The sequence below is a fragment of the Corvus hawaiiensis genome, chromosome 2, assembly GCF_020740725.1.
Source record: "Corvus hawaiiensis isolate bCorHaw1 chromosome 2, bCorHaw1.pri.cur, whole genome shotgun sequence".
Taxonomy (NCBI): Eukaryota; Metazoa; Chordata; class Aves; order Passeriformes; family Corvidae; genus Corvus; species Corvus hawaiiensis.
Genome location: NC_063214.1, coordinates 61464855 through 61486274, shown reverse-complemented (window position 1 = coordinate 61486274; position 21420 = coordinate 61464855). Strand labels below are relative to the sequence as shown.

The 21420-nt window shown below is 36.4% G+C and overlaps 1 protein-coding gene across 6 annotated transcripts in view; it reads left to right on the top strand.

Annotated features, from left to right (window-relative positions):
- Positions 1-21420, top strand: part of DGKH (diacylglycerol kinase eta) — a 162923-nt gene that overhangs the window by 105651 nt on the left and 35852 nt on the right. For 5 of the 6 annotated variants that reach the window (XM_048295376.1, XM_048295375.1, XM_048295377.1 and 2 more), the window contains 11 exons: positions 4007-4113; positions 5208-5333; positions 6488-6590; positions 8306-8468; positions 10872-10980; positions 11285-11424; positions 12957-13041; positions 15402-15487; positions 16901-17000; positions 18265-18538; positions 18988-19116. In XM_048295376.1, the coding sequence (XP_048151333.1) occupies positions 4007-4113; positions 5208-5333; positions 6488-6590; positions 8306-8468; positions 10872-10980; positions 11285-11424; positions 12957-13041; positions 15402-15487; positions 16901-17000; positions 18265-18538; positions 18988-19116 (1422 nt within the window). The remainder of the gene's footprint in view (positions 1-4006; positions 4114-5207; positions 5334-6487; positions 6591-8305; positions 8469-10871; positions 10981-11284; positions 11425-12956; positions 13042-15401; positions 15488-16900; positions 17001-18264; positions 18539-18987; positions 19117-21420) is intronic. The other variant, XM_048295380.1, reaches the window with a different exon arrangement.

Sequence of the window (21420 nt, the reverse complement as noted above, 5' to 3'; positions counted from 1 at the left end):
TTTAGAAGTCAAAGAATTGATATGTATGTCAATCTGAAGATTTAAGTTATAACAAACCATGCTTCATTCTTGTTACTGCTCAAAAAACAACTGACTTGTAATAAAAATTGATCATACTCTCCTTTGAGATGCAATGCTATTCTTCCCATGGGTTCTTTCTTTTGTGTCTTCTCAAAAGATAATCTACTTTTCCAATGTTGTTTGTGTGTTGTGTTGCTCTAGCTAGCACTAAAGGACTGACCTCTGCCAATGTTCACCCACAGTCTTTACTAGGACGGAGTAATTATGATCTTTTTGCCTTGCTTTAGAAATTATTCCAAACTAGCTGAATCAAGGAAGGGTTTTGGTTTTTATGCTCCTCAGAGTTTAGCTTCAACATGGAAGAAGCCTAAAGAATGGTATATCATTATCTACAGAAACTCTTCCAGAGCTCTCTAACATCAGTTACTCTGTATTAATACTGCATTTCTATCTAAGTCATTTCCAGTGGAACACTGCCTTTATGATTATTCTCAAAAATTTATTTCTTCATGTAGCATTTGTTTATCTTGATTGTTGAATATCAAGTATAGCTAATAAGTGGGAGAAAGCCTCACTCTTAAACTGCATTCTCCTGTGATGAATCGCACTAACAAACAATGTTGTAAGAGCACTCTAGGATCATGAAATCAATCAGTACGAAAATACTGGGTTTAAATTACCTCTGCAAATGCACTTTGTGCACCTGGTCTTCTTCCATTTTGATTGTGGGGTTTTGCCCACAAAACCCAGTTGATCTTACCCATTGCCCAGGGAATTGTTGGATTGTACGGGTACTACTTGCACAGTCATTCTCTCTGATACTTTTGCCACATTTTCGGCTTGGTCTGGAGAGTGAAGAGTGAATGAAGCAGTCAGAAGGACAAGGAATGTTTGTTGTTAAAGAATGAAGAAGTAATAGAAAACTGTTCTGTGGCTTTATATCACATGTACCCTTCTGTGATGCTGGGGAAAACATTTATATAAGATTTTTTTATCAAATCAGTAGTTGTGCATTGTTTATAGCCTGCAATCTGTATCACAGAAATGCTGTTTTCTATAACTGCAAAAATCACTTGAAGCTGTTCTGAAGTCCTTGATATTTTGAAGATATACAGTATTGAAAAAAAGTCTTCATGGTAGTAGTATTATTACTGGGTGTAATAACATCAACAACAACAGCAACAGCAACAACAATAATAATGACAACAATAATAATAATTTTCAAAGGCCATGAAGAAATTCATATTGGTGTCTAAAAAGCACTGTTTCATTAGCTACTGGTCAATAAGGAAAATTCCTGTTGAAAATTATTACGAAGCAGAGTATGGCACAGCCCCATACTAGTCAGGAACCATCCATTACATGCAGTGACTGATGGTCCTGTTCTCTAAAAGCATATGGTCATACAACCAAACACTTCACACCTGCATTCAGAAACTCTATTGCAGTGTTAAGTTTCCTGAGTCACTTAAATTCTCTTGTATTTTAGCTTTTGTTGGTGGAGCAATGACAGTTGATGTCTAGCTGTGTGTCTGCATGTTTTCCAAAAGATTTCAGATACCAGACTGATTCATGAATGGGATTCAGTGTAATCTGAGACAAAAAAAACAGGGGATAGTGGTAACTAATATTGAGATTTGATTTAAATTTTTCCTTTCTTTTCTTGCAAGTTACATCTGTGTCTTAAGGTTATTGTTGTTGGTAATGTTTAATGTTCAGACCAACATAAATCTTGTTTTTGTGGTACTGAGATTGCAGGGGGGTGACCCAAAGAGTCTGATCTGAGATTTGGTAGGTAGGTTATTTACAGTACTTACAAATCAGACATTATCTGTCGCTTGCCATCTATAGTGTAGCTTGCTGCAGCTCTTCAGAGCCTGGGATTGAATTTGTCCTTGCCTTGTTGCAAGAGAAGTTGAGTGCAGGGTTCCTAAGATCAAGTTGAATCATAGCTCAGTAGGACTTGAACGTTCTATTACTTTGTTATCACTTTGTAATTTGCAATTTCTTATTCCCCCTCATCTCTGATTTGTTGTATTTTGATCTGTGTGGCAAAGCAAGTGCATATGATTTATGAGTAGGAAGCTGAATTCAGTGGTATATCTTCTCTGAAACATTCAAATGGTGAAAACTGCTCATGGTCCATCACTTGAAAACGCAGCCTTTATTTCTGTGCTTCTGTGAGAGCTGGGTTCTGTAGATGCTCAGAACCAGCTTAGGTTGGCAAACGCACAATGTGATGTTGATGTGTTTAGAAAAAGTGATTCTACCCTGTTAGCTGAAAGTTATGGGATATTTGCACACTTTGGATCTATGTTGGTCTTGCTCCAACAGGTCCATGCCCTTCTTAGGTTGGGGGCCATTGACATATTGGAGTGAGTCCATATGAGTGCCATGGAGATGATCAGAGGGCTTAACCACCTCTCCAGTGAGAAAAGGCTGAGAGAGTGGGGATTGGTCAGCCTGGAAAAAAGAAGGCTTTGGGGTGATGTAATTGCGGCCTTCCAATATCTGGAGGGAGCCTACAAGAAAGATGGAGAGAGACTTTTTACAATGACATGGAGGGACAGGACAAGGGGAAATATGGCTTCAAACTGAGAGTAGCTGAGATTAGATAGTAGGAAAAAATTCTTTGCTGTGACAATGGTGAGACACTGGTTGCCCAGAGAAGTCATGAAGACTCCATCCCTGGAATTGTCCAAGGCCAGACTGGATGGAAATCTGAGAAACCTGGTCTAGTAAAAGACGTCCCAGTCCACAGCAGAGGGGCTTGGAGCTAAATGATCTTTAAATGTCCATTTCAACCCAAATAATTCTATGATTTTATGAATGCTGCTTTTTGAAATGACTGGTAGAGTTGCTGTAAAAGCAATGAAACTTTCTGTTGTTTCCTTCTCTTTCTTTCTAGAAAGTAAGAAAGTGAGAGCTGAGCACTTAGTTTCATGCATCTCCCAGAACACTGAGGATTGCTCTCAAACTCAGATGTTGCTTACATAGTCTCAATTCACTTTTTAAATTATCTGGCAATGGGTCAGTGGAATTAAAATGGGAAATCTATTATTCACAAGACATTCTGTACTATGGCTTAATGTTTTTTAATGGTAGATAAGCGATGGGCCAAAGCCTTGATAATTTCCTGTCAAATATTTGTTTGAAAAGAGGCTACTACTTCTGATCTGCTGGCTACTTCTCATAAACCTTTAATGGTCTTTGCCAAAATAATTTATATAATGCACTCTAAATAGAATTACATCATGCACTTCCAGTAGAAGAAATACCCACAGTTGGGCGCGTCAGTCTGTTTGGTCTAATATGTTATCATTAGCTAGGCATATTAATTGAGTTGAACAAAATTCAAATAGTTATTAGGTTGTCAAAATGTCTGCCTGTACTACACGCTTGTGCTGGGTATTCCAGTTAGTGGACTTCTAAAAAAGAACAAAAAGTAAGGTTCTTCCTGATTTAAGTTCTTGGAAAATTCTGTAATCCCTGGTATCCTGAATAAAAATATCACCACATAAAAATATCACTTTCTCACCTTCTGAGAAAAATAGGCCCAGCATGGTGCCACAAAGGCATCTTTTGAGCAAAGAAACAGAGTTCCTGATTCAAAATACTTCTGTAAAACACTCTCCCCTCACTTCTTGCAGATTTAAACCAGGTATCTGAGTTAAGTTACTGGAGGAATAGAAAAGGCAAACCTGTAGTTAAAGATACATTGTACCTTGCACATGAATAAATGGAGACCAATGTGGATTTCAGGGCACACTTAGTGTGGGCTACAGCTTAGTAGTTAAACCGGGTTTAGAGACTTAAAGCGCGAGTGATTATGAGCTGAATTTTCTTTGTTGTTTTGTGTCATGTACAACACTAAGTGACACGTACTTGGCTCTTTTATGGGGTATCTGTGCTTAATTTTTTAATAGGTGTGTATCACTGAAGTACAACAAATAACACAGGATATATGTTTATCTGTGTCTTGCAGTGTGTAAGTTTAAAGCACATAAAAGGTGTGCTGTCCGAGCAACAAATAACTGCAAATGGACTACATTAGCCTCGATTGGAAAAGACATCATTGAAGATGAAGATGGTGTAAGTACTATTCATGTTTACAGTCTTTTCCAAAGCTGTTTCTTTTTTATGGAAACAAGAAAAAAAAGACCAACCATAGAAATATTGCCATGTGACCCATTTAAGTCAATGGTAGGTGGCTATTTTCCCGAACACTTTTCAAAGATTAACGTGGTTAAAGTTGTATTCCTATCCCACAAGACAAGTCTAGCAACTGCAGGCACTAGATTGAAGATGTGTTACAAGATTTTAAAGGACACATGTGGAGAAACTCTGCAGCTGGAGAATTGATCCCAGAAGTTCCTAGTGCTCTGAAGCAAAGATAGTATTTTACACTGTTACCATGCTGTATTTGTAATCTCTTTTTTGCCCTCATTACATAGAGCTGTTTCCCAGGAAGCCCGTTTGGAATTCATTGAAATGGGAGGGGTTTTTGGCGATGAAAGCCGGAATTTTAAAATTAGCAGGAGAAACAACAAAAGCTTTTGTGAGGTTGATTGTGATAAATGGACTATTTTTACAAACACAACTATGTATGAACCACTGGTGTGAAGCTACTTGCTAGAAGGCTTGTTCTAAGTTGTACACCTGCGTGTCCTGAGTTGCCCATGGTATTAGTGGGACAAAGAGTGCACTGAGAAAAGCTTTGCACTGCATTTGGGACTGCTTTATAGAGCTGTGACTTACCAGCCATGGTGAGTGGGTAAGTGAAGCAACAGAAGTGTTCCGCTGTCCTGCCTATTCTTATGAATTTTAGGTATTTTTAATTGGTTTGTGTCATGTAGTCAACATAACTGAGTGGGAACTTGTTTGTATGATGGAGTCTCTGGACTTAACTGCCCTGTTGTGTTATAGTTAATTTCTACCATGAGTGAGACATGTCTCCCTTCTTCAGGGGTCATGTTTTCTGCCTAGCATGTGGAACACCAAAGTAGTCCATTCATTGCTGTTGCCTTGTGAGCATCAGTGCCCCTTATCCTGGCTGACTAGCATACCTGCTTCTTTGATGAAAGGGTACAGCTCTGAGAAATAGTTTAAATCCACCTATATTTGAGAGACAAAAGCCTTTAATTTATCTTTCTGGGTATTTAACTTTAATGACTCCTTCTCCACAGATAGCTATGCCTCACCAGTGGTTAGAGGGAAACCTGCCGGTCAGTGCCAAGTGCGCAGTCTGCGACAAGACTTGTGGCAGTGTTCTACGCCTGCAAGATTGGAAGTGCCTTTGGTGTAAAGCTATGGTAGGTGCACTGAACCACATCCAAGCAGCTCGCATTTTGACAGTTTTATTGCTTACCATTATTTTTGTTTTGTCATTTCACAACCTGCTTTTGGATTAAGTAGGAGCAGGCAGCTTCTGCAAACTCAGGTCTCTCTAGCATTCAGAATTTCTGATGACTGTCTTACCTGCACAGTTAATTTTTAATACACCCACAGATGCAGTTTTTCTTTAATAGGTGTTGTCATCCAATGTGTTTTCTCTGCTTTCTCCTAGCTGATAACTGAATTTTCAGATGCCTGTTCCTTATACCTCATAATCATATGTTACTTTCTTGCATTTTTTATTGTAGCTATTGGTCTATTAATATTTTAGTCATATGTTACATTAATATTTATTAATGTATTAACATGTTTATTACTGCAAAAGCTTGACTTTCTCTTCTTCAGGGCAATCTGTAGGTTACTGATTGAAATTCTTTAACATACTACTGCCATTTCCCCAATATATAGTTTTCTCTTAATTTTATCAACTTGTCTAACAAGATGGGTTTTTTATGCACGTCAGTAGTTTATTTACTGTGAAGGTTCTGGCATATAGGTGTCCGGGGCTCTGTGTGTAAGCAGTAGGAAATGATTGGCATCTCCAGAGGTGACTTGAAATTTAGGTGAGTTGAAGCCACCTGTGCATGTGCCTCACTTTCCAGTATCTGTGGAAGAGACCTCTATAACATGGAATTTATGGGACCCAACTTTGGCAGGTGGGTCTGGCTTGGTAGGTGTGCTAGCTTTAATGCAGATACGTCTTCCAGAACAGCCCAGTGGACCAGGCAGGTACAGAGTTGGTGTTTTGCTTGCTGCAACAAGCACAGATGCTGGCTGCTGGGAACTTGGTTCTTCGTTCCTTGTGGATGGGGGCAAGTGATTCCCTTGAAAGAGTGAGTCATATCTGCTCTTGGGGTAGCTGAAGATGAAGTTCTCCAAAATAATGTTTTGTTGAATTAGTAACAAGCCTCTGTGGTTGAACATTTGGGGTTTTTTCCTAGTCTCACTCCTTTTCCCTCTACACCTAAATGTTATATATCAGTCCATTATTGTTACATAGATAACATAGTATCAGTTGTGTTTTCACCTCAAAATTCCACTGAAGGAAAATATTTTTTTGGTTTTTTTGTAGGTTCACACGGCCTGTAAAGATCTGTACCCTCGTAAATGTCCACTTGGCCAATGTAAGGTATCGATCATCCCTCCAACAGCACTAAACAGTATAGACTCCGATGGTACGTAGTACTCTAGTGGGTTCAGTAGTACCTCTGGGCTTCCAGTGCCTATTGAGATCCATACAAATAAACAAAGCTAAAATCCTTCTGCTGAGCAGGGGAATGCAGTCTGCAAATTTAGAGAGAAGTATAATTTTCTGTGTAGGTTTTTCTAGAATTATTTAACTGTCATGTTTTTAAAAATGTTTTTTAAAGTTGCCCCAGTAGAAATTTTCTTCCATTTTACTTATGACCCTTAGAAACATTTCACGTGAATGATCAGAGTCCTCAGATGAAGGGGGCTGATGTCTGCCTGGCATACACCACTCCTGTGAGTTCTCAGATTTTGGATAATTTTGCATTATGCAGAGATAAGGTAGCTGAACATCTCAGAGTCTACAACTACTTTACCAGGCTTAAGAGAGGAATTGCTTCCATAGCTTCTCTAATTTATATTTTTTAAAATATAAGCAGTGTAAGAATCCTGCAACACACAGCTAAAAACCCAGCAAATGCTCAAAACTCAGAGGTGCTTTCTGGTGGTTCAGGATGAAGACACATCAGCAGTGGGAGACCGTACTTCAAGGCAGAGAGTGGATTTTAAAAAGAAGTAATCATGAAATCTTAACTGCTTTAATTTTAGAGTTTGTGTTGATGGCAAACATAGACCAACAACTTTAATGTAATTCAATGAATTTTGTTACATGAAGTTTGTAAAAGTGATTGTGTATGCTGTATATATTCACTCTATTTACTTGCTTTGTGGTATCTTAGACATCATGCTGTCATTTATTATTCATGCTAGGAAGATTTTTCAATATGTGAAATTATTTTTCTTGGCATTTAAATTAATTAATCAAACCTTATTTGAAATTAGACATTATGATAATGTGGAATTAAATTAGCATCCTTTAATGCCAATTTTTTATTTGTAGCTTTAATATTTTTTTAGTAATTGAAAACAACGGAATCATTTTAATACTGCCAGAGACAAATGTCAAAACCTATACATGTGAGGTCTGATTTTGAAGTGTTGTTGGAAAACCATTACCTCCATGGACTGGTTGTGTTAGTGACAACAGTGCCCTTTAGTGCTTCTGACTAAGGACCTTGTAGAAATCCTACTGTAATTAGTTAAGACCTGCATTGACTTTGATAAGTTGTGAATCACAGCTGAAGGTCTTCTGTTGTTCAGTGATTCTGTTATACTTAATAGTATAACCTCAGTCTGAAAAGAAGGCTCTTATGCAAAGTCTCACCTGGGAGGAACTGAGTACAAGTAACTTTTAAAATCTGAGTACTCTTAGAAAGCTCACATAGATGTGGATGATCCAGCTCAACCCAGTAAAGTTAAAGCAAAATAAGATTGAAAACCAAACACTTGTAACTGAAATATATATTAAGTTATGTGATAATAAACTATAAAGATGAGATTTAAGAAGTATTCTAAAAGGTTAATAAATTTTCACTGTTAAAAAACAATAAAGCTATTGTCTTCAGGATTTTACTAAATCTAGGCACTGAAAATACCAGAAACAACAAAAAAAAGAACTGGTAATTCTTGTGCAATTATGTTTTCCTTGCAGGACTAATACTCAGTGTAGCACTTACATTATGCATGATAAAATGTACTCCTTTTGTCCTTCATCCCTTTCTTCCTCTTTCCCATGATTTCTTTTTGTGTTGTTCATATTAGAAAACCTTATTTATTTCATTCTTTCTAACTATGTTTACAGGTTTCTGGAAAGCCACATGCCCGCCATCCTGTGCCAGTCCTCTTTTAGTTTTTGTTAACTCAAAGAGTGGAGACAATCAGGGAGTAAAGTTTCTTCGTCGATTCAAACAGTCGTTAAATCCAGCTCAGGTCTTCGATTTAATGAATGGAGGACCTCACTTAGGGTAATGATCTTGGAAATCTTGAGCAAGCCCTTCTACAAGGGAATTTAGTGCAAAGTGTAGTGTTGTGTTCCCCTTGTTTTATAGTGTTATATCCCCTTGTTGCTATAATTCTATCACCAATATCTACTCTGACTTCCTAATTAAAATCTAAGAGACAACAGAATCTCAAGATAAATTCCGGTGGGTGAAGGGATTGTAGGATAACATTTTCCTTCTAGAAAAGCTTGAAAATTCAAAACCAAAAGCTCTTGGCTAGCTTTGACTTCTGTTAACTGGTAAGGCTCAAAACTGTTATAAATGTATAGATGTTTTCCTGAATCACAGGAACTTTGATTTTGACTTTATGCACTGTTGCCCATGTGCTTTTCTTCCATTTCAAATGCATAATTCAGATATTCCTCTGACCTTTTTGTGTATAGCTATGGAATAAACTGTTGTCTAATTGTGCTCTGTATCTTTTTAAATTCTGAACGCAACTGTCAGCAGGGGGGTGTGCAGTGGGTAATGGACAAGTACATGAAAAAATTTTCATCTTCAAAGTACATCCAAAATATGGTTTAGGCAACATATGTAGATGGTCAAGAAAATTACCATCCCACAGAATTTGGAGCAAGAACACAGTTAAAACCACCGGGCATTTCTCCCCAAAATCTAAGGGTTGATTGTTGGAGAGATAGGGAAGAAATTTGCATAGTGGTGGCCACAACCCAAGCATCTTTGCACATTCATGAAGATTAAATTCATGCCCATTTTTCTGTTCTCCATTAATTCCACTCAGATATAGTGATGTGGTTAAATGGCCTAATAGTACCAGTTATAGCAACTAGAAACACTAATTTTTTTGTACTCTTTAAGATGCAGAATTATACTTAATGATAAAAATGTAGATTAAACAAATTCACAAATATTCAGTTCAAACAGTGTGCAAATAATACAAATATAATTGAATACAGCTGTGGATTATAATAATTAGTACTGTGTTACGGACATGTCATATTAACTCTTTGAGCTGTAATATTCCTTTCATTATAACCCTGATGAGCTCAATCTAAGTCACTTTTAGCTAGCATTTTGTACGTGTAATTATAATGGCATATTTGTCTTATGGATGAGAAAGTCTTTGAAAGGAGACAGTCTGAAAAATATGTTTGCAAGTTCTCTTCCTTGAGATAGCTGTACCATGGCTGAAGAGGCTCACTTTGATTTCGTACAGTAATTGCAGTTCATGTTGGTTGCTTTTAAGTACTCTTCCCAAAGAGTTTCCAAGGAGAGGTCCTTAGCAGTTATTTCATCAGGTCACACTGATGTCTTCTTTTTTTCTAGTTGATCTAAAAAGCAGAGGTGCATTCTATAAGTGTATTTCTAGGGGTTTAGGATAGGATAAATTGTTCTGGTATCAACATTTTTTTCCCTTAAATATCTGCTTCATTTTTCTGAATAGGTATGTGCCCATCATATTGAAGTGATATTATTTTCTTTAGAAAAAGTATAAATGCTTCAAAAATTTGTGATCTTGATATGTTGCTTTTTAGAAATGGTTCAGAAATTATACATATTCTGGAAAATAACATGCGTTAAAAATAAATATCTTTGTTGTTAATACTTTAAGAATTTATACTTTCCAATTATTTTCTTTTCTTTTTCTTTTTTTTTTTTTTTGGTTTAAGTCCCTGTTGTTTTTACATCTTGGCTGTTTCTGCACATCTCACTCCCATTTCCTCTGTGTCTCACCTTTCTGCTTTTCCTGTCTCTCTTGTCCTCCTTTTCTGTACTGTCCAAGTATTGTGTCCTAGAGGTGTTAAAAGTCTGAGAGAACGAGAAGAAGAGCCATAGGAAGTGAGAGCAGCATACGGCTTTAAGGATATAGTATGAAATACTTGTATTATTTGTCTTATATTGTTGTGATCACCTTATGTTTAAGAATTGCCCTCAATGGTCTTTATATTTAGTTAGCCCTGCGTTGACAAAAGCCCACCCGTATTGTGGAGCACATCCTGTCATTGTGTCTTAACCTCTTCTCGTTTAAAATTCCCAATGGTGCGTTATGCTTCTGGCTGAAGTGAGAAGCATAGAGCAGTTGCAATTTTATCACTTAAATTTTTATTTTCTTTTTAAATATTAATAAAATCCATAAAATCAGACATAAAATCCTGAAAACAATATCAAGGGAATTTTTTAAAGAAAAACTTGGCATGTTATTTATCAGAAATGTCAGTGTAAGTGGAATATACAGCGACAGATGGGCTGCAGATAGGTTAATTAAGTAGATGTTTGTATCCGCATACCATGGAAAAATAAAAGGATCATAAAGATGCTGTGCACAATATTTTCTTGTAACAATTGCTAATGAAGGTCACTGCTCTCTTGCTAATGGACATAACTAGCTCTGCATTTTCTCTGCAGTTTGCGGTTATTTCAGAAGTTTGACAACTTCAGGATTCTTGTGTGTGGTGGCGATGGAAGCGTGGGTTGGGTCTTGTCAGAAATTGATAAGCTCAGCTTGCACAAGCAGGCAAGTGTGCATATTTATTTTCCTTGCCTAGACTGACTATGCCTAATTTTGTGTGCTTACCTTTTCCTTGACTTGGTTCTTTGTTGTATCTCTTTCTGTGGGCCAAACTTGATAGTTACTCTTTAATGAAAGTTTTCACTGTTATAAACAGGATGAGTTGTATTGGAACAGCACAATTTGACTTACAGGCTTTAGACATCAGCTATAAAATTAACATTTGTTGATTGAAATAACAAGCATTTGTAACCATTAGTATTTTCTTTCTAGTTTTCAACAGTAGATTTGTTCCTGTGTTGTGTTTCAGTGTCAGCTAGGAGTGTTACCCCTTGGTACTGGAAATGACCTTGCTCGTGTCCTTGGTTGGGGAGGATCCTGTGATGATGACACACAACTTCCCCAGATTTTGGAAAAACTAGAACGAGCCAGCACAAAAATGTTAGACAGGTAAACCTAAATGTGCATATATATGACTTACCATGAGATTTATAGTGTATTTATTTGGGTTTCTGATGGCCTAAAATCCAGCTTGGAGACTTGGTGTTCAGTAGGTTTGTTTTTTGAGTGCAGGTCATAATCATAAAGGAAGCTGCAATCGTAATGGGGACAGCTCTTTAGCCTGCTTTTTAAACCAAAGAGTCAGAGGGATAAGTGGTTGATGGAACTGGGAAGTGTGCTGTCCAAACATGTTCAAAAGTTGACAGTTTATTGCATGACTGAAGGAGCTGTTACAAGAAGTTGTGAGCGTTAAGAAATTGTGTAGATTCAAAACTGGTTTGAGCAATTTTACGGACTCCGTGCATAATTATTAAACACCATTAATGGTAGCATCTTTATTTAGAAAACACCTGAGCTCTCTGTCCTTGGATGTGGGGAGAACTCACTTTGTGTGCTTTCACTCTTTCCTAAGGCATCACATCTGCTGTTGACAAGATCCTGGGCTAATTGGATCCATAATTAATATTTCTGTTTGAGGCATTTACTTAGTCAAAAAAATGAAATCTTCCCACTCCTTGTTTTGTGTAGTTTTCATCCACAAAGGAAAGCAGAAATCCCCATTTAAAAAAAGAAGTCAGAGATGATGATGGTCGTGTTGTTCCAATGGAAGTCTAGCGCTGCTTTTGAGAGGAGTATTTCTTACACTGTTCCTTTCTCTCAGGAGTGTTACTTTTCTTGCCCTAGTTACAAACACTTGAATGTCATCATAAGAGATTTTACTTTAAGTTATTTTTGTGAAATAGAGAAAAAAAGTCCTTTGTTATTTTATGCTTTTCTGCCAACTACTTGATTGCTTTACAGCAAAGTATGTGGAGAAATGCTTGTTATTGATCCTCAGATTCTGAAAAACTTGTAGATTAGCTCATGCTTCCCTTTTTCTGTAGTGAAAACATGCTCTGTTTCGTTTTTTGGTCTAATTTCAGCAGACTTGCTACCAAGGCCCATCTGCAGTGATTACTTGTTCTTTTCAGTGGGCTTTGAAGGATGTTGTTTCTATTAGTGGTTTCATACTATCTATGCTGTCAAATGCTGTCCTGTACCAGAGAAAAAAAATATATATATGTCAGGGAAGACACTTCATCATTTGCTTTGTTTTCATGCCTGACTCCACTAGTTGAGATGGAAAGCTAATGCTGCCTTAAAGCTTTTTCTCTAGGAAGATGTCTAGTTTCCTTTGACTTCTGCAGTATGTTTGCACAAATTCTTTTATAGTGTGCATGTTTTTTCCAGAAAATCCTTATTGCCTATATTGAATGTCCCATGATTTTTTCACAAATGAGACTGATAATTAAATCACTAAAAAATAATCTCAGCAATAAAACCTTTAATTTTAATTATTTCACCCATATAATTTACAATTACAAATTAAGCTACTTTTTTAATATATATACATATTCTGTGGTGTGACAATGAATTTTCTTTTTGTTAATATATTGGAGAGAAAGTAAAACTAACAGTCTGGAAACTTATGTTTCTTTCAGGTGGAGTATAATGTCATATGAACTGAAATTACCAGCAAAGCCTTCTATTCTTCCAGTGACTGCAGAAGAGTCAGAGGAGTGCCAGGTGCACTTTAAGTTTTGTTTTGTTGTTTCATGTACTTAACTTGGAGCTTCTGGGATGAAAATAGCTATAACTGAAGCATTTGTGTGAAAAATAGATGTTTTGTGATCTGCTAACTGGAGTGAATTAGGGCCTGTTCATACTGTGCATCTCAAGTAAGTAAGGTTTCCCATTCTGTATTATTTACCTAGAAGTAATGAAGGTAAGGAGTCTCCAGCAAAGCTGTCAGAAAAATTTCTTCCTGAATATATATGTATATTTTAATATGTATTAGAAAGGGTATTTATATAATGTTAGACAAGAATGTAATCTAGTGTCATGTTATTATGTAATATAGTAATGCTATATATTTTAGATAATTCTTATATATGAGTATATATTATATGTAATTTTGTGTGTAATAGTATAATTTAGTGCTATGTTACTGTATAATATTATATGTAATATGATAATATACATAAATATTTAAAATACATTTTTTAATATATAAAAGCGAATGTCTGCTATGTTGAGTTTGGATTAAGCATTGAAACAAAGTCCCCAGCATTCTGCAGACACGGGTTGTATTCCTAAAGAAAGAGAGAAGCTTTTTGCAGCTTGAGTTTGATCAGGTCATATGACCAAACTTTCTCTTTGTTCTTTTAGAGAGCTCAAAATCCTAAGTATCATCAAAGTAAAGCTTAGTCTGTCTTCCAGACTAGATTTGTGCTTGTAGTAGCTGATGAGGTTTCAATTTTGAGAGCGGGAGATACTTTAATCAAATTAATTGGCATGAAAAGTCTGACTGAAAATGAGAAAATAATGTATTCCCAAGAAAGTTAAGGCATATCAACTGTAGCTCAAAAGTACTTGAGAAGCCATAATTAATCAGCAGTCTCTTGAACAATTTAATAATTCAGGGTCTTTTAATTGGCAAGGAGGTTATAACCTTTGATGGATTGCTGGATATAGAGATGGAAAAAGGCTGGGATTTTAAGGGGGTTGCTTTGCACACTGCTCTACTTCTGGTGTTAGCAATGCAGATCAAGGCTTTATCATCTCTAATTTTTCAAGGCAGTTAAAATTTTCAAGTGTGCCTTCATCATAATTTTGTTCTAGTTATTTCTGGCTTGGAAATTTTTTTTAGCCCCTTCTGAAAATGGAAGGAACTGCTTGCTCATAGAAAACTTCATTTTTGGAAAATGTATTCTGTAGGCTATATTACCTGTCATTACTTGGGTTGGACAAAACCATTTGCTTTTGAGTACCATGTTCAATCTTTATTTCAATGTGTTTTTTACATTGCTTACTAAGTTAGGATATTTCAGAAAAAATAATAATTAACCTTACAGTAGATATTGGATTATATCACAGTTTGAAAAGCAAATGGAAGTACACATCTGATTATTTTTTTTCTCTTCTCTCCTCCAGTAGTTTCAAGAGACTAATGCCACTTGGTTTCCAGAAATCTTGTACTGGTGTTTGAAAAACAGTAGTTCATTCCTACAAATCAGATGTTTATGTTTTGTTTTCTCCTTTGAAATGAAAACTGATTCAATGTCAGAGTCCTAAAGTGAAGGCTGGGTTTTTAGGAGAAAAAACTGAAGTGGTATATCTGCCTGCTCAAAATCAAAGACAAAAGCATGCTAAGAGATTTTAAGTGATTCTTAAGGGAAGCTGTCAGAACTGCATTTATTTTTGGCTTTAGATTTGGAATTTGATTAGAATTTGCTTTTAAAATTGAGATCTGGATCCACAGCTACTTTGAGATAGGATATGGTATGTGAGGATGAATTTTTGATCCATTCCAAATATTTTCCTGAATATTTCATAATTTGTAGTTTTTAATGTTCTTGTAAAGACTAAGCCCTAAATGGTTTGCTCCTTGAGGGTTGGTTTTGATAACATTATACCAGTTTGGCAGCCTTTGTCAGTTGTGGTTCTTGAGGAGTAAGAGCCCACCTGACAGTAAAGTGAAAATTCCGGATTATAGCTGCAAACTTTAGGTTTATTCTTATTGAGCAATTTGTTTGAGGAAAACTTCACTTATTTTAGAAGTAAAAGATATTAGATTATAATACAGTAGGTTGTTATAAATATGAGAAAAATTTTTTCTGCCTCACAGACTGATTTTAGCCTAGAAATAACTTACTCTTCTCTGGAGGAGGAAAAGAGCTGTGGATCAAGTTCTCAGATGCAATCTTACTTTGAATATTAAAAATCTGGTACATAAAATACAGTATGCAGGTAGAGTCTGCATTGTCAGCCACTTGGCCTTGTATTAGATCTGAAATGGAAATCCTGCTGTTTTTGAGGTGTTTAAACTCACTACTTGGTGTTAAACTGCTGGAATGTGTGGAAACTGAAGTCTCTTTTTTTTTCAGATATCTGCTTATGAGGATTCAGTTGCTGCTCATCTTGCAAAAATTCTCAATTCTGATCAGCATTCAGTTGTCATATCATCTGCCAAGTGAGTCAATCAGTTTTATGTACAATGTGGGGGATAAATTCCCTGTGTAACATCATCACCATAATAGCCTTCTGTCTAAGCCTGGTTTTCTTATGGATGGCCAACTGGCTTGGCTTAATATATCTTGATTTATATCTTTCAGAGTGGATGTTCTTTTCTGCAAAATTTTTAGATGATACAGTTGTAATGGATGGCTTAATACTAAATTTAAAAAATAATCACACAGTATTAATATAAATTGATTTTAAATCATTCCAAATACAAAACTTATAGTTACTAATGCAAAGATGTGATCTACTTCACACTGCATTTCTTCAGGCTTTTTTTGTAATGCATATATTTAGATGACAAACAACTCCACCAGTGTGAAGCAGAACTTCAGCTTAGGTAGTTTTGTTGTAGCCTTGTCTGTATCAGTTCAATCAATAGTGATCTAAGACAGTAGTGGGATTTTCTCCCCAAACTGAAACATTTTGAAATGAGAGAAATTTGGCAAATCATGGCCATCATCTGAAATCAGAACTGTTCTGTGTATACCTTCACAGTAAAAAAACCCTATGTTTTGCGATATGCAAAAGACCTGTCATAGAATCTTTAAAAATACATCTGAATATCATTACATCTTTCTTTTTCTCCTAAAAGCAAGTTAACAAAATTTCATTTTTAAACTATACATAGCACATGTAGAAAATGACACTGCAGGATATTATTAACTGCTGATTCTAAATTGGTTCTGTACCTTGTTAAATCTGTTTAATTTCTGTCAGAAACATGTCAACCAAATGAACAGTACTAAGCAATTATACTCACCTCATTAGTAAGTTTGCTGTCTATCTGCAGTGCAGGTAATAAGAACCTGCAAGTCTTTTTCTGATTTACACAGTGAAAATTCATTGCAGCCACTGTAGTTTGCACAGATATGCTTCAGGGTCAGTTCAAAAGCATGAGCTGTGCAATGGGATGTGTGTGGCCATATGCTTTCATCTAAGAAGGGCTCCATTAAAGTCAGTAGATTTTCTCCATGGTTTCTAAGCTCCAGCTTTGCATGGGAATTTGTATGACTGTGTTTGAAGTTACCAAAATGAATGCAAGTTTGCTAAGTCCTCTCACAGGGAAGGTGTACGAGCAAGGGATTGGATAAAATCAGTCATGTTTATTTCAGATAAGAGGCTGAGATACAGTGTATGCCAAGGCTTAAGTGAAAGAGTTTTTGTTTCAAAGCTTATGACCTCAATTTTGGAAGCTATGGAAAAGAGTGTCATCTGATTTACAAGTATGATCACAGACTTCAGTTTACAATAAGAATAATTTATAGCAGTGTACATATAAATAAAATGCCATAAGAATTTAATATTCAAAACATATCTATTTTATTTCATTTGATTTCTTCCCTCTCCTTTTTTTTATGTGAAGAGTATTATGTGAAACTGTAAAGGACTTTGTTGCCAAAATAGGGAAGACTTATGAAAAACCAGTGGAAAATGCAGAGGAAGCTGATGCCATGGCCATTAAAGTAAGACTATGACTATGTTCAGGTTTAAAGTTGTTGGGTTCTTAAAGTTTATAGCTCATGGATGTTTCATTTTCACATTGCCCTAGGATGCCCAGTTTGGCTTTAATTTCAACCAGTGACTTTAAAATTCTCTCTTCTTATTGCATAGAGTAATTATTTCCAAACCATCTTTAAACTCAGATCTGTTTATACTTTCTTTCTTCGTAAAGGATAAAGTTCATGGTAGCATACATATAGATAAATGGAATTTTTTTGCATTAGTTCTGCTTCTAGGGATTAAGTTAGCTACGGGGAAACAATGGGATAATGAAGAGTATGCTGCGAGAAAGAAGGGGATACAGACCACAATTTTAAAAATAGTAGTTTAAGCAGCAAAATATAGAGATCATGTTGCAAAAACATTGGGAAAGAAAAAAAACAGAAGGATTTTGTATGAGACACAAAATTTACATGAGCTGAAAAGAAAAGAAGACACAATCCCTGACAATCCCAGAGTCGGAAAAAGTACTTTCTAAGTGGCAATTTGTGGTTCATGTTTCTATCCGGTGCACATTTTAGAAAATTAGTTTTTCTTTTTAACTGTCCATGGCCAGAGAGTGTTTTCTTTCTCTTAGGCACAGAAAATCCCTTTTTTTCCACTGTACCTAGGGAGAACAACTACTTAGTGTTGGGTAGAGGCATTTGACAGTGTCTGATTCTGGCTTGAGCTGCTTGCTCTGTGACAGCTCACTTGCTTAAATGTACAGCTGTATTGCAAAAACAACCCCATGTGTCTCAGTCTAACAGCTGGGCATGTCTCCATAGATACCTCTCAAAATTGGCGTACTGAACACCCATGTGTGGGCAAATCTCTGGTGGTTTTCTGTGCTGCAAGTCATTGAGAGAGGGGTAGGATGTAATCCATAACCTAGTTATGGGGCAGGCTGAGTTTATCATGGAGTGTTACTTGAATCTGAGTGTAGGGGGTTTGCTCTAATCTGGTTGAGTGTCACAGGGTCTGCAGAAAGCCCATGCAGGCCTACTCATAATCTGATATTCTGAAATGTTGAACCTTGGTTTGGGTTTTACATAAGGAATTACATAGACACTAAAGACACCTAGAGTTTCAAATATAATCTGGTACCGTATTTCCTGAAAAGATTCACATGTTCACTATTGATTTTTTTTTTTTTTTTTTTTTTTTTTTTTTTTTTTGTGTGTGTGTGTGTGTGTGTGTGTGTGTGTGTGTGTGTGTGTGTGTGTATTCTTTTCCACTTTGTCTTAGTGCTCAGAGTTAAATGAGAAGCTGGACCTATTGCTCCAGGCTCTTCACACAGAAGCCCAGGCTGCTCCCATTCTCCCAGGCATTGCTCCCCCCATTGTGGAAGAAGAACCAGAGGAGTTTTCAAGTGAAGAATCCTTGTCTGAAAGTAAAGAGCAATTAGCGGAGTGTGTCTCAAAATCTTCCCAGAAACTCTTCAAACCAAGGGAACAGTTAATGCTCCGAGCAAACAGCTTGAAGAAGGCTGTGAGGCAGATCATTGAACAAGCAGAAAAAGGTGCATATTGGCATTTTGATCCAGACTGGTAGAATAGGATAGGATAATGATGTTTGTTTGTTTGTTTGCTTGTTAAACTGGAATAAGTTTTCATTATAAAATTTGATTTCTACATTCTTGCATAGATAAAATTATTGTGCTTATTACAAGCTGCAAAGAAAAGAAGTGCAGCTTGTTTGAATATTGATGACTGCAGGTGTGAGTACTTATGGATGTACGTTTGCACATATAAAAGTGCATTTTTTTTAACTGTTAGCCTCCACAAAATGAAAATTTCTGACAGCAAATCTTTATCAACTGGCAAAGGATTGACTGACTCTTTCACTGAATTGACAATAGAACTCTTTTGTTAATATTTTTAAACTAAAAGCTACAAAAAAGTGCTAATTTTGATATATGCAGTTTTTCTTTAGAAACCTTGAAACTTTGTCTTTTCTCTTAATGAACAGTTGTGGACGAGCAGAATGCTCATAGTGAAGAACAAGTGAACCAGTCTCCAGTAGAATACAGCAAAGAATTGGATGAATCCAAAGAAGAGGAAAAAGAGGAAGATACAAAGGAACTTGAGTCCCCATCAAGTGAGTCAATTAGGAATAAAATAGAAATATACTATCTCCTTATAGTTGTATTTGGACCATAATTGGCTCCATTCTTAAGATTACTTGCATTACTATAATATAAAAATAATTTGTGGAAACTACTTACAAATTGTAATAGATTTGGATAAATAAAAGTTAAGGGGAAAATGAGGGAAATAACAGATAAACAGACTTTTGGAATGTATTTACAAAGCTGAGAAGGCACTTGTTGGGGAGAGAAGTGCCTGAATTTAATGCAGTGTTTACACTCACCTTTCTACGTGATCCGGAGCAAAAGCTAGAGTCTGGGTAATGGTGGCAATAGAATGTCTCAGTTGTAGACTGAGATTCTCAAGCTACATAGTACTTTTAGGAAAGCTGCTTCTTAGTGTAGGTGGATATTTCAGTCTTCCCCATGTTATTGAAGGACAGCTTTTGAGGATTTTAGTGTGGGTTAGGGTAACAAAAGGAGATGCAAATCCCAAAATGCTTTTCTCATTTTGCTCCAAGAAGTTTCTCATCAACTATCTAGAGGATAGGCTTTGCTGCCCACCAGCTACCACTGTTTCCCTGTGACTCACAGATCATCTTGTGACCTCACCTACAGTGCATCACTGTCCTCACAAGGCTCTTCTCTGAAGCTGGTGCCTATGTTGGTAGCTCCTACCTTGGAAATAAGACATTAGGCTTTTGGGGCTTCTGTTGACCCAGGATCTCATGTTTTCTCCAGAAACACGTCAGGCTTTCTCCAGTGATTGTTTCTTTGCTGGTTCCTTTTATTTTCTCTTGGTTATAGGAATTAATTTATGTTGGTTGTCCTTTTTCCATAGTAGCTCATAGAGGATGCTGGCCCTACAGATGACCCAATCCTACTGCCATAACTGTATAATAAAGATATACACGTCTAGAAATGTATTAAGCTCCTTGTTTCTTGATGGTATAATTTCTGCATCTAATGGGGAGCTGTATTAGTCTTATATGTGTGGAATAGAGTGCATATTAATGCTGTCACTGGACGATAGATGTTTAGGGACAGACCATGAAACATTAATTCAATTATCTGCACTAAAACATCAGTTTTACTCATTAGGGCTGTGTTGTTTTTATCAGAGCATTCACAGCAAAAGTTTATCTTTATTGCAGTTATTCCCATGAGTCTCATCTGTCAAATAAAGAGCAGCTGCTCTGCTGATTTTCCTATTTAATACAACTGCCTTGTTTGCAAGTACAGAGAGAACAGACTGTGTGAACAGTGTTGTGAATTTTTCAGTAGTATTATGAAAAATGAATGTTAATTTTGTTCTGAGTATTATATTTTACCCTCAGAGGATCTTCCTGGTCATTTGATGAAGATAATGTTTTTCCATATGTTAATATCTTCATCTAAATATTTAATGACTCTTGTTAGATATCGCTTGCCGTTTTTATTCCTTTTTATTTTTTGACATTATTACAGTGTTTTGTCATGCACAGATACAAATAATTGAGTTGTATTGCAATCATGCAATATTGTAGCATTTTGTGATAACTGCTATGGCTGTCATGCAGGTGTTAAAGTCCCAAGGAGCTGTTAGTCCACTTGATCAGCCCTTTCATATAAAACAATCCAGAAAAATTCACCCACTTTTCTTTGTCCTGTGTATAATAATTTCTGCTTGACTTCAGCAAGTCAGCCAGAAAGGTGTGTAATCTTACTCCTGGGATATAAGAAAGTGAAGAATTTGCTATTGCATTTACTGTTCTCTGCCAGATATCATAATTTAAAAAAACCCCTGTGAATGTGCAAATCCTGGCCCGAAGTGATTTGAACACAATGTCTAAACCCTTGTTCTAGTTATTCCTTTTGTCTCTAGATTTTCCCATTCAACATTTTCTTTCCATTAGTGTTCTCATACAGTACACCCACGTTCCTCTCAGGCTAAGCTATGATAGACATGACCTGATTTGTCCCAATCCTGCCACTGAAAATGATGTATTCTATCCTTCCCACCACATTCCTGGTGCTGTTTCCCCACCGTTGTCTTGGTGCTAGTCCTACTAATTCTATTTTTGCTGGATTAGTTTTCATGTTTTGAGAGGAAAAATCAGATCATCTTGAAATAATTTCATTTTTTTGTTCTGAGCTTCTTCAGATGGTCAAGGTTGAAGTTGTCCTAAGCTGAAGTAGTTTTAACATGTGACATAATTTGGAGCAGAGGTAGCCAAGAAGTGTCTGTCTGTGACCATCTGTTGTGTGAGAGCTTTCTACATGAACATGGAAATGCTATAACAAAGCATTTGGTAATACCCAACCTTTTTTCTTTG